The 13,086-nt window shown below is 41.5% G+C and overlaps 1 protein-coding gene across 5 annotated transcripts in view; it reads left to right on the top strand.

Annotated features, from left to right (window-relative positions):
* Positions 1-13,086, top strand: part of LOC112562838 (COP1-interactive protein 1-like) — a 37,540-nt gene that overhangs the window by 3,461 nt on the left and 20,993 nt on the right. For 2 of the 5 annotated variants that reach the window (XM_025236386.1, XM_025236423.1), the window contains exons 3-7: positions 791-856; positions 1,275-1,426; positions 10,669-10,762; positions 11,132-11,860; positions 12,860-12,949. In XM_025236386.1, the coding sequence (XP_025092171.1) occupies positions 791-856; positions 1,275-1,426; positions 10,669-10,762; positions 11,132-11,860; positions 12,860-12,949 (1,131 nt within the window). The remainder of the gene's footprint in view (positions 1-790; positions 857-1,274; positions 1,427-10,668; positions 10,763-11,131; positions 11,861-12,859; positions 12,950-13,086) is intronic. The other 3 variants (XM_025236404.1, XM_025236414.1, XM_025236395.1) reach the window with 3 other exon arrangements.

Here is a 13,086-nt window from a genome sequence, read left to right as displayed (position 1 = left end):
CTGATGAAAGGTCAATGCAGATACACATTGTTTTTTACTGTTACTTTCAAAAAACGCTATTCTACACCCCAAAAAAATGCAATGACTACTTGTAGCTGGTCGTAATCAGTCATTTGTCCACTTTGTTCAAGGTTTTTTTCTTGGCAGTTATATTTTTAAAATTTTCTTATTTCATATAAAGTGCATTCATAACATTTTGTTTTGGTTGTTTAAATGCTTTGTAGTAAATTTCAGTCACTGCTTTAATTTTTTCCTTTAATAAGTCATAGACTGCCCTTAATTTGAAGTAGGAGAGAATGCTCTTTGTGCATTATATATTGTCCACATGAAATTCTTCATGTTTCTATTCACATTGTTTTCCATTCTTAAATGCAATTAGTTTTTTAGACCCTCAGTTAAAATTGCTGTTTTTAGAACTCCGTCCTAATAAATATATATTGGGACTATTTGACCACATACACAATGTATATATTTTTTAAAAATTGGGCCTAGTAAAGAGAAATGCTGTGTTTATATGTTATAGCGTGTTTTTGACTTCAGTAAATGTTTGACATAAATGCAGCTTCTATTGTTCTGGACAATAAAAACTTGACATTTTGATTTTCAATCAACTTTTGGAAAAAGCAAAGTTTTCACAAAAATTGCCAAATTTCCAAACTAAGAGCAGATGTAGACCATGCTGCATTTGATATATTTTATACAGTTTTGGTCTATTCTCTTAGGACTTTCTTTTATTATTATTATATTATTATTATTGTAATATGTGCAAATAACATTCTTTCAACTGCAGAAATGGCAGAGGAGATTCTTCAGGCTTTATGATGATGGTGAACTCACATTCTCAGTTGATGAAAATGTAAGTCAAGTTAAATTTATTTTGTATTCATTTCGAGATTACTCGTACTTCCTTTGGTTGTTAGCTTGCAATATTAATTGCTTGGTGGTTTGGTGGGGGATATGTGAATGCATGCATAACTACCTATAAGAGCAAGTTGCTTTTTGTTAGGTTTTCCCCTGCCTTTTTATTAATAATAGTATTTTGAGTATCAGCTTAAAAGTGCATGTAATTTGATCATTTATTATACTTTTTCATCAGGTCTCTTGAGATGGACAACTTATCATGTTAAGTGTTCCTTAAGATTTTATAATTTTCAAGATGACAAAGCTGTTGAAGTATCAGCTTAAAATGACCCCAGATAATTATTTGTCTAGATTTCCATTCACCTCTTCAGTATATACTTTAGTCTTTGAAAAGTGTGTTATTTTTATTGAAGCCTGACACAGTGCCTCAGGGTTCAGTGGACATGAACAGGTGTACCGATGTTTTGGATGCAGAGACAGTAACAACACACCAGAACTCTATTGCTGTTGTTACACCTGAAAAAACTGAATATTTTAAAGCCAACTCTAAAGAGGAGATGCAGTGGTAAGTTTGCAAGCATGGTCATGTAATTCTCAGAAAACCTCAGATGCATTCATACTTAGATAAGTAAATACATTACAGATTAGATTTATTTGAATCTTAAAAAAAGGCAGTGTATAATTGGCTTTTTGCAGGTGCAAAATATAGACCCCAACAACTTGTAGTACACAGTTCTTGTCTTGCCAGAAATGGGTTGGGTTTTTTTTTTGTGTTGTTACTAAGTAATGTTGAAGACACCATGCCTTCTGGGAAAAAAATATCTCAAAATGATTGACAGTACAAAGATTAATAAACCTTGTGAAATACTTTAGATTTTGCATTTCTAATTAGACTGTGCTGTTTTAAATGGTATCTTAACTAAATATCTATCAGATGCCTACTTAAAATTACAGAACACCTGTTTCATTAAGTCATAAAACTACATGTGCAGTAACTTGAAACTTATAAAAATAATGTAATTGTGTTGAACACCTGTAGAATAATGGATAGAACACTTGTTATTTCTTGTTTACATGATATAATGATTTTGTTTTGGCATTGCATTGCTTGCTATTTATGTTTTAAGATGTAAATTGGAGTTTCCAAGACAGTGAGAAAATGATTATTTCTTCTGTAGTGGGGCTGGACATGTAAATACAGGTATTTTTAAAATACATATCTGGATTAACTTCTTAAAGTTTAAAGTCGATGTAGCATCATCTGAAGGTGTGTTTATATGAGCAAAGAACCTTTTCATCAGAAGACGTTATCTTGCCTATACACAACTTGATTCAAGTGCATGTTAAAAATAGTAGGAAGGACATTATGGCTGCTTTGTATTCACCATCATAGGCAGGAAAAACATTCTCTGTCAGTTGTGTTTTTTTTTGTTGGGGTGTGAGGAACAAGACCTTTTTATGAAACGTCAGTCAACTGCTTCTGCAGCTGTCAAAATGCAGCCCTGCAGAGGTTTTGCAAGCATCCGAGGTCACTGCATAAACAGCCTGTTTGGAATGATTCCTTCTGAGAAGGGGACTAGGAGATATAGTTGCGGTGAGAGGGATAGTTTAGGGCTCTAAATATACCATCTGGACAGCGGTTGATGTAGTCTGGTGCATTGAGTGGGAAAATGGTTTATGTTTCTAAGACTTCAGGTTAGGGAAAGGAGACTTTTTTCGGTAGAGAGATATGTTAATACTGTTGTGCAGTGTGCCCCTTAACTGATAGGGCTTTGTTATAAAGTTTCCTATTGAATTAAACAGCACTTGCTACTTTCTGTCCCTCGTGGTGTTAATACAAAACTATGTCGTGTGCTGGATGCCTTAGTTTCTAGGTTTAAGATATCCCCATAGATATGTAATTATCTCTAAGGTTTACTTGTAAAACCTGCATAGAAACAGCACCTCCCAGCTGTGCTTATTCTTTCTGCATAGGGCACTATGATTACAGCTTTGTGAGTATTGGAGTAAAGGGCGGGGGGGGGGACTTTTGAAGCAGCCACATAACCTTGAGGCTTTCTCAACTCATCTACATGCCCCCATCCCTGACATTTCAGTGTTTACAAATTTCTTGGTGTGTCTTTAAAGTTGACCTAAGGAGAATTGGGTTAAAGCAATTTTTTTAACTTAGCGCGACGGGCACAGGTTTGCATAAACATTGGTCCGTAGCATTTACTTGTCAGTCTACATGTTGGAGGATATGTGATCGTGCATACTTATTGCCTGCTAATTGCCTAGGGCTGCCTTAGCGGATACCTCTAATTTTTGAAGGATGTGTGTGAAAGAGAGAGAAAAAGAAGAACGTGTACTACATGTATACAGAAACTAGAAACACGGATGGGTTAGAGTTTTGAATGCGGTTTTTGGTGAAGGGGAACGGGGGTGGGAGGTATGTGTTTATTTGGATGTTTTTTTTTAAATACTACAGCGTAGCGACGAGCAAGCTTAGTTCGTAGTACACCTGAATACATCCATAACATCGTGGTCGGCAGCAGTAAACACACAGTAGAAACAAATAGAACGGAATTATGAATTCACGAAATGCCGTGTCAGGTTCTTACGGCCGAAGTAGATGCAACGAAGGCCATTATGAAAAGTACTTCAGAATTAGAGATGTCGGCCTCACCCGTTCCGTGTGGCAAAATCTTTCTCTTCCCTCTCTTCCCCGATGCAACGCACAGTTGCCCCTTAGGAGAGCATTGTTTTTGAAGGAGGGGTTCTAAAGCCTTATGAAACTTAACTGGTATATAGTGCAGGAGCAGTCACGCGCGAGTGGGTTAATTATTAAGGAGTGCGTAAAAGGGTCAGGATTTAAATTACCTACGCAGTGGTCCACCAAAGCCGAGAAGCTCCCTCAGCCATGCGCTGCATATCGTCTTACAGAGAGGCGCTGCAGTAGGTCGATAGGCGCTGTGTATACTTGACTGCAGGACAGAGCCTGAACACGCCGTACAGGTGGGCCGCTTGGTCGCCATACACAAGCCATGTGAGCTACCCCCCACCCCAACTCCCGCAAAAAAAGTCACGCAAGCGCACGAGCTAAGGTTCCGACTGTTTGCGCTCGTTGCGTGATGCGACTAAGGAAACCCGGGACAGAGGATACAGGTGACTCAAAACACTGCGGGTGAGCTGAGAAGGGATTGAAGCTCGAATTTTGGCTTTAAAAAAACCCAACTCTTCTTGAACTGCGAACGTTGCAAAGCATGCCTTGGGGAACAACGACGGAGGAGTATACGAGTGTGAGTCGTTGAAGTGACGGGAGGCACACATCCCTGCCACATCTGCTGGCGATGCATTTAGTGCACATGCGCATAAGTAGCGCACCTTGAGCCGCGACAGAAGGCGCCCTTTCTTCAACCCATCTGTTAAAGGGGATTGTAGAAACAGCGACACTGCTGCTTGTTTTCCTAAAAAAAGGTTCGTGATGGAAGCGATATGAGGGAGACGCGTTTATCTCTTTCGTCCCAGGTTATTATCTGCAGTCGCACGGTTTGCTGTATTAGCAAAGAAAAAGGAGTTGCCTCTATTTTGAGGTTAGCGCTGTCTTTGGGTCTGGCGTGACGTGTGGCGTCTCACGGGACCTGAGCCTCAAGTAGTCGTCCGCCTTACCTACCGCTCGTCTGCAACATTTCTGTGTCCGTTCCTTTCTGCGAAGCATGTTGCCATCTGCAAGATATCTAGAAGTTCGTGAAAAAGTTCTAATTATTACTGCCACGTGGAAGAGCGTAAACCTTTCACATTTTTTCCTACCCAGCGCCCTCCCCCCTCAAAAAAAAAAAAAAAAAAAAACCCACCCACCCAAACTGTAGACATTTCAGCGGACATTTTTTTTTTTTTTTTTGTCCGTAAAATGTGAGTTGTTGTTAGTAGTAAAAGCAGTTGCAGTAGCTGCCGTGTTGGTGTCAATAATGGTGGCATTGAGTGATTGCTGACAAACGTACAAAGCCTCTGGCAGAAATGCGATCCACCCAAAGAGAGCCACGTGATCTCATACTAACGCTAAGCCATCCTCCAGTTTTTCGTTTCTCCATGTCTCTTAAGTCTACTAACAGTGTAGCATCGTTGTTCTGTAAACGTTTTTCTCCCCTACGTCGCGCACATGATCCGCCTAATTCTTCGAGAAACCGGAGGCGAAGCTACCAGTCTCACGTTCCTTCTCGACAGCAGGTTCCTACCAGCGGGGAACGTCAGGTCTTGGAAGCCCTTAAACATCTCTGTCGTCATGAATATAGCACGTAAATAAATGGCCTGTAGTATCTTCTCGTTACACCTCTCTTTCACTAGTACATCCACGTGCCAGTTCTCTCGCACACTCTATCCATGCATAGGTTACAGAAACTTTTGAGTTGTATGGAATGAACAAATTAATACAGTAGTTAGTCTACAACTAATTAACTGGGATTCCCTAGAACGCAGTGGTGTCTTGAGAGTGTGGTTGGACTTGTGCCAGGATTATACACTGGGTTCACAGGCACTGGGGGATGAGGTAAATTACTACTTAAAGTCTTTGCCGCAAACATCACAGAGGGAGTGGTGGGGAAATGGAGTAGCATGATAGTCTAAGACTGAATTGACGCGCGTGTGTGAATGCTTCTTAACTACAATATACTTCTCCTGGATGTATAGGGTACGTCTGCAGAATTATGACAGACCAGCCGGCCTTGCCAGCAAAGTTGCCTAGAGTAGAAGGTAGCCCTGGCTGATAGGCATATCACGTTCTGCCGTCTCTCCTGCTAATGCACGACTTCTTTTGCTTATCGTGTTATCCCACGCCTCATAAAAGTCACCTGTCACAACGAATATATTCTTCACGGGAGCGTGGACTCTAGTGCTACTGTCTTCGCTAACTTGGTTTGGTTAAGGACTCGCTCCACCTCTCTCTCTTCCATCTGTGAGAGAGAGGGGAGGGGTATGGAGCGGCAGAGAATGTATTTATTTGAATATATTCACGAACGATGTGATTCGTCAAGAGATCATCAGGAGTTGGCGTGTGTCAGAGACATAGAAATATAGCAATCATAAACGGGGGAAAATCCCATTTCGCGGAACAAACAGGTAGTAAGCTGTGACTTCAGTGAGGTGTGGGCTGTTTATTTTCTACTCCGGCCTTGCTTGTGATCACACATGCCGACTGATACTCGTGTGGCGCAATGTCTTCATGGAAAGGGTTATGGACACGCCTTGCAGTTAGTGCCTACAAAGACCTTTGTGTGTGTTGAGAGTGGGTGGGGACGACGTGTAGGGGGGAAGGGATAGGCATACTTTCACCCTCTGGAGGTACAGTCGTCAAAAAGGTTGAGAATCTGTATGCTAGGGAAGGTCTTCGACGCCCTTGACCCGGAGAAGTACTCGTTATTGACAACACGGCAGCAGTCTTCAGCGGGTGTATGGACAGCTAGCTGTCACTGTTATGGAACGGCAGTGTCTGACCCTAGCGACACCTAAAGGCAATGCTTCACCTGCAAATGTTTTAAGTACAAAATTTATGCAGTTTTCTGCATTGGTGTCATTCTGTCGGCGGTTTCCTGGGCTTCTGGCTCGGGCGCTTCTATGTAATTATATGGCAGTCCTCGAGGGCAAAGGATGCGAACAATGGAGGGTGCTTGGGACGACCTGAGCCTTTTAGTTGCATTACCTTCCCCATCCAGGAAAAAAAAAGGACACCTCTCCTGTAACAGTATGCCTTTGACCATGACCAAAGCTAGTTGCAGAGCTGCTTGTTGTGGCTGAACACCCAAAGTGTTCTTTATGCCGAAGTTCATTGTGTTGGAAAAGGAGGGGTAATGAAAGAAAGCATTCACAGTGCTTCTTTTGATTCTGTTCTTTACGACTGCGCGGAACCCACGGTCGCGGGTACCCCTCGCGCGTAAGTTCGCGCATAAAAGTATTTTTTTCATATTGAAACAATAATTATGTCGCTGCGTACCACTGCATAACCCCTAGGGATACGCGTACCACCGGTTGAAAACCGCGGCCATAGCAGACAGCCGGGGCGAGAGGAGGGAAGGGTTGGAACAGCACACCCCGTCTTGCAATCGTTGCGTGCCTGAAGGAAAACACTACGTAGTCTCTGACAGGAAAGCAACACAGTAGACAACACGGAAAGGAATATCCTTTTTTATTTTTCTCTGAGAAGGCGTTCTCCATTTTGGCTATTTGGTATGAATACAAGCTGTACGCCGCCGAGCAGTATGTTTTAGTTGCTTTTACCTGATCCCGCAATGGTCGGACTGTCCGATTTCGAGGCGCCCAGATGGCAAGGATTTATTGGTAAAACCCCCTCTGGTTCGGTAATGTACCAGACAAACTGTGCGATGCCACGACATTCTCTTCTTGACTCGGGCCGACGTGTCCTTGTGCTTTTCAGTTTTTCCTCTTTCTTTCTCTTTTTTAATCCTTCGTTTGGATCGCAGCAGACGCCGACGTAGTGAATATTGCATCGTCTCCTGAACAAAATAAAATGTTTTTCGCCCTTGCTTAGCGAGAGGGCGGTACGTAGTTTCTAAGAAAAATTATGGCACACAACAGCAGCGGTTGGAGAAGGATCCTGAGTACCGGCGGTGATAGGGAGCTAGATGATCGTACACTCAAGGGTTTAAGCGAGTGAAGATTTGAAAGAAACTTTAGTCTGAACTGCGAATGATCTTCTGGCGTTAATATATAGGTAGTATTTCCCCCAGCGAAGATTGTGTCTGTATCTGCAGGTCTTTGTTGCGACTTCGGACGTACTACCAAGTGCATATCAACAAAGACATCAAAGCAAGCAGAGGGAAGGTGCAGGAGCGCAAGTCATGAAAGATGTCAGTGCATTTAGTTTTTTTAGACGTGCACTTCCCAGCACATTTGTAGGTTATATTTTTCGCTTGATGTCAATCATAACATGGCAAGTCAGTGACGGCTCCTGTTGAAAGCGCAGCAGGCACATGATAAAGCTTCGTTTCCCCCCGCCCTCCTCCCGAGTGTTTTTAGTTCTGTACCCCTCTCCTCCCTGCTCCTCTTCACCATCTACACCCGAAAAACTGCACCTGTAGTTTAACAGCATCCCGTGAGAGCAAAGACAAGCAAATAGAAAACAGATTCTCTTAAGACTGTTTTCTGTCCACGAAACAGGCGAGGTCTTGAAACCTTCGAAGTAAAACGAAAACTCTTGAGCAACTCAAGATAATTGGAGAAACTGCATTTTTAGCTGTGTAAAACTGTCGACCTTTTCTTGTCGAATTATGCGCAACAATTTATGATGTTTTACACATTACAAAACAAAACCCTGTTTCTTTTTCATATTTATTTATTTTTAATCTCGCTCTTTTTAAATTATTTTTTCGTTCTCGTTGTCCTGCAACATTCATTTGCGAGTTCGAGTTTGGTTAAGTTCTGAACATGAAGCTGTGTTTTCTGTCAAATAAAGAGTACAACGTTTTCATCACACCTCTCCTCGCAACAAATATTTAAAAAAAGCGCAGTAAATATCACGCCCGGCCTTGTCGCCTCATGGCTGATGATGGCAGGTACAGACATGTTAACGATACGAAAGGTGTTTTTTTCCTCTCTATTTCAAACTATGAAAGAGCTGTTGCAGGATACGAGATGACAAACTTGACGAGTGTATTGGCGCGAAGTAGAGATTTTGTTAGGCATAGGAGAGCAGTTTTGTGAGACCAATTGCTTTCTTTTCAAAAGATGGACATTACAATAGAGATCAAGAGGGGGAAGTGTTTCATGGGCGGAATTTCGAGGGTAATAATGATGTCGACTTTAATGCGTGCAGCAGACTTAAGATTTCTGTGTATGGAGAATAGATATGTCAGAGATTGGAGTGCACCGCTCTGACAATACTACCTTATGTTGTGACACACTTGTTTTTCAAATATTTTCTTTATAAACATTAAGAATTATTCGCAGAAATGTTCCCACAATGAAAGCTTTTTTTTAAACTGCAGCTGTTGATTATTCATCCTACCTAAAGGGAAGGGGGGAGGTTTTATACAATGTTTACTTCTTCGGCCGTTGTTTCCCTGTACTGTAGTTTAAAAGGATATCCTGTTTCATTATTTTTGAAAGTTTTTTTTTAAAACTGACTTAACCTACTTTGAGATGTGAGGGTAGGTGGGCATGTAAGCTTCATAATTTCTTCATTTTAAAAGGGTTTTTAGTTGTTGTTGTTGTTTTGTTTTTCTCTTTGACTCTGTGTCAGCGCAAGAACGGATTATATGGAAACTCGCACAAGCAGAGTCAGAAGAGATTTGTTCAAGTGGCATAATTCTCGTCTACACTATGTGACATATCTGGACACTTGTGGTAACTCAGTCCTTATTTACTCAAGTGTCGCACATTTTGACAAAAGTGGGAAGAAGGCTGTTAGACTGCCAGCAACAAAGATCGGATCAAACACCCCAGACCATCTCATCGGAATAGTTGCGAAAAGTCGGTGTACCTCCAGTTTTTGAGGAAATGAAATCGCTCTTTGTTGTTAGACAGTCGAATTTACTTGTTACCATACTTTGCATTCCGTCAGTTGAGTCGAGTTGCCCTAAAAATCGTCGACAGAATGAAGGCTAGACCGTGGTTTGCCCTTAGCTCCGCCTCGGCGGTGACGCGCTTCAAGGGTCAAAGGTGCCGCTTAATGCGTCAACTCGTCACTGTCTCGTGCCTCGAGGCGGTTGAGAGCTCTCGGAGAACGGTTTAAACTGTCCACTTCACTGATCTTTTCAAAGAAGTATTTTGTTCTCTCCTGTTGTGCAAATGGGTCTTGCGTGTCCCAACTGTTATTTGATGGGGCAAGCAGAGAGTTTGGGAACTTACAACTGTGGGGGTAGGGGTAGGGGGCAACAAAGCAGACAGAAGGTGGGTACCGGGGGAAAATGACAGCCTGTCTTCAGGGGAAAATGGTAATGGTGGTTGGGGGAGGTGTTAGGGTGTCCTAGTGATGAAAATAGGCAAGAAGTTAATTTTATTTTTCTTATAACGTTTTGCGTAGACAAAGGGAGCACTGGATCTATCCCTCTTTAGTTTGTGGGGGTTTAAGATAGCTTCCAAGACTTCCCCCTCAGTCAGCTGATTCCCTTCCTTTTGTAGCAGACAGTTGTTGCATCAGGAGGATCACTTCGAAGTTTAAGGCTTTAAGACATCCACGGTGTTTAAGGAGGAGTGTGGGTGTTTGCTTTTAGAAAGTGTACAGGATTTCTTCAGACTAAGTGTTAACATTTATAGACTTTTTCACCACATCTGAGTGATCTAAAATCAAAGAGCAGCTTAGTAGGCTAGTCTCTAGGGGATAAGTGACACAGCTGGAGTACATGCTTCATCAAGCAGTAGCAGTTGCAAGCTGTGTAAGGATATGGAAGTAAAAGTAAATTTCCATAACTCAAGATAAATTTTACTTTTAGAATGATAATATTATGTAACAGTAACCAACTTACATTCAATATTTATTTGAAGAAGTGGTGAAGGGGTGGGTGGTTTAAAAAGTACATGCTGCAAGGATGGCATTAGATGCAGTCACTGCATGGCAATTTGGGTAGATTATGTGAAATAAAGTGTTTCCCCTGTCCTAATCACACTGACTTGAGTGCGCAAAGGTTAGTATTTACTTCATAGTGGAGTAGGTTTGAAAAAAAGCTTCTTTCCTGTATAGTTGTCCAGATTGTACACTGTTCATAGTCTAGGTCTCAATGCGATGCCATTGTCAACAATACTATGACCCACAGGTCAAACATGATTCTATTCCTTATCTTCATAAACATTTATGTAAATTCATTATTTTGCTTACAGGTGGCATGATGTATTGATTGAATTTCCAAATAACCTGAAGTCTATCAAACCTCGTCGAAAACCTAACTTAATAAGCAACAAAGAGAATGTACAGGTAACACTAAGTTTTATTTCATTTGTGGCATTGCTTTTATTTTAACAGAAATTGACTGAATAACAACCACTTTTTGTTTCATCTGCTGTATTTAGTTAGGCCACTGGAGGAATGATTGTTGTATTTGAATTGACCAGTGAAGCATGAAACTGTATCTTTGAGTTATAACTTTTGGAATAAACTGTTATAACATTTTTGTAAGATTTTACCTGTCAACTTTTTTTCTTTGAGCAAAGAATTGATTTTTTTTTTTAATCAGACATGGATAGGTAGATTATGCTCCTTTCAGTTTATGCTATTGTTGCACTCAGTTTTTGTTGCTCCAAAATAGTAAGACACAGATTTAGTAGTGGTTTCTGTTTTACATAGCCTGCTCAAGATGATGATTCTAACAAAGAGGGGATGAAAAGTAACCTGGAAATAGATCGCTTGCACCAGCAGCCTTCACAGAGCAGTGACTTACCAGCTTATGCAACTTTTAAAGGGGTGCGCAGCCTGAAGCATAAATATGATAAAAACCATCAGGAAGGCATGCGCAAGAGTTCCTCTCTGCATGACCTGACAACACAAGACAAGGAGATGGCCAACACATTGGCATCATCTCGCTTTCTCAGCTGTTCAGGTGACCGCCTGGATGTGCTTAGCAGTCGAAGGGGAGGGGACAGCAAGCAGGTGGGCGCCCTGTCTGTCAGCCCTTATTTCAACATTCCTCGCACCTCCTGGCCCTCACGTGTGCACCCCTCTAACCCCTTGCTAACAGCCCCTGCAGCCCACCCTTCGCTTTTCAACTCCTCTAGCTCAATCTCCTCAACCTCCTCTACCAGTTCTGCTGCTCATCGAGGTATGCTGGAAGAGCGTTCAGGGGGACAGAAGTTTGTAAGCAGTAACAAAGAGCGATCACGGCCTGTGAGAGAACGCTCAGCCAGTCTCAAGGACCTCAGCACTCACTTAACCCTTCCTCGAGATGCATGCAGCCTGGACAACTTTGACAGGGGCACAGGGTCCATATCCAGCAGTGGGTTCCGAACAGATGGTGATGACTTGTCACAAAGCATGAGTGCTGACGAGACTGACGGCAACGAGACAGATGAACTCAAGGTAGGAACCTCTTAGCTTTGCTGATGAATACTGTGCAACCCGCTGGCTCCAGCTATGGACTGTAGTCGTGTAGTCATGTAGTCCTCATTTGACCTATGGTCACAGCCTGCTCACCCCTCATCGGCTAGAATTAAATTTCACTCCAGGAAATCCTGTTCATCAGGTGCTTCATTTTCTTCTTCAAATCAAGGGTGCCTTTTACTTATTCACTATGCATGTATGCTTGATTGAAGTCACTGTAAAATAACAATTCTGTTGTTGTTCTGTTCCTTATTATTTTTGAACGAAGCTTATGCTTTGATTTGCCTGAATTGTGTTTGGTATATAAAATTTGTTGGTGCTTGTCTCATATTTTTTTATTTTGGGATGTAATGGTGATGTGCATATGTTTATACTTTGGCCAAAGGGTACGTGGTGTTATGGTTTACAAATGTGCCCGTGTACACCAAATAAGTGTAAAGTAATAAGCCAATCACAATTTTCAGCTGGCTTCCAAGTTTCAAGATGGCCTTGGTGGCCATTATCCATAGAGTATTTACAACGAAATCACTCTGATATAACCTTTGCTAGCATGGCATACAACACAAATCCTGTGTTGAAACAGATGGGGGCATACACTTGTTGCTAACATTCAGAGTGGGTATTCTACACCTAAGGAATATGAAATGAAGAATAAATTCTTTAGGTGTCAAACTTTTAAATGGGAATTCTTTGGGTTTCTCCTTTGTGCAGGACTTAATATGAGCCAGTAAGTTTTTGTACCTCACAGCATGGGCCAATGTCAGATTTCTTGAGTGTTGAAAGTGGATAGATGACCTGATCAGTTTGTTGTAAAAGTTATTTCTTAATGCAGCATTGGTCATTTTCTGATTTATACTGCTTAAAAAGTCACATCATGCTCATCCACTGTTCCTGTTAGATGAATCTTGCGGCACGTCTGAAATAAATTTTATTTGAGGTAATATTATTAAAAGAACAATGATGGCTTGTGCTCTTTAGATGGCCCGAAGCTCAGAATTAAGTACTACAAGTAGAGCCCAGACTCAGTCTGCCTCTTCTGCTTCTGACACATCACCAACAAAATATGAGGCAAGTATTACTCCCTCATGTTTTCTGAGTGAGGCTTTATGGTTATGGCCTTTTACTTTAAGGAGAGCAAAGCACTTTTTCTTGTCAGAAATCTTTTTGCACAGTAAAGGAAAACATCAAGTAGTAAGCACCTAGTA

The sequence above is a fragment of the Pomacea canaliculata genome, linkage group LG1 (assembly GCF_003073045.1).
Source record: "Pomacea canaliculata isolate SZHN2017 linkage group LG1, ASM307304v1, whole genome shotgun sequence".
Lineage (NCBI taxonomy): Eukaryota > Metazoa > Mollusca > Gastropoda > Architaenioglossa > Ampullariidae > Pomacea > Pomacea canaliculata.
Note: the sequence above shows the minus strand (reverse complement) of the source record. Positions and strands in the feature narration are given on the sequence as shown.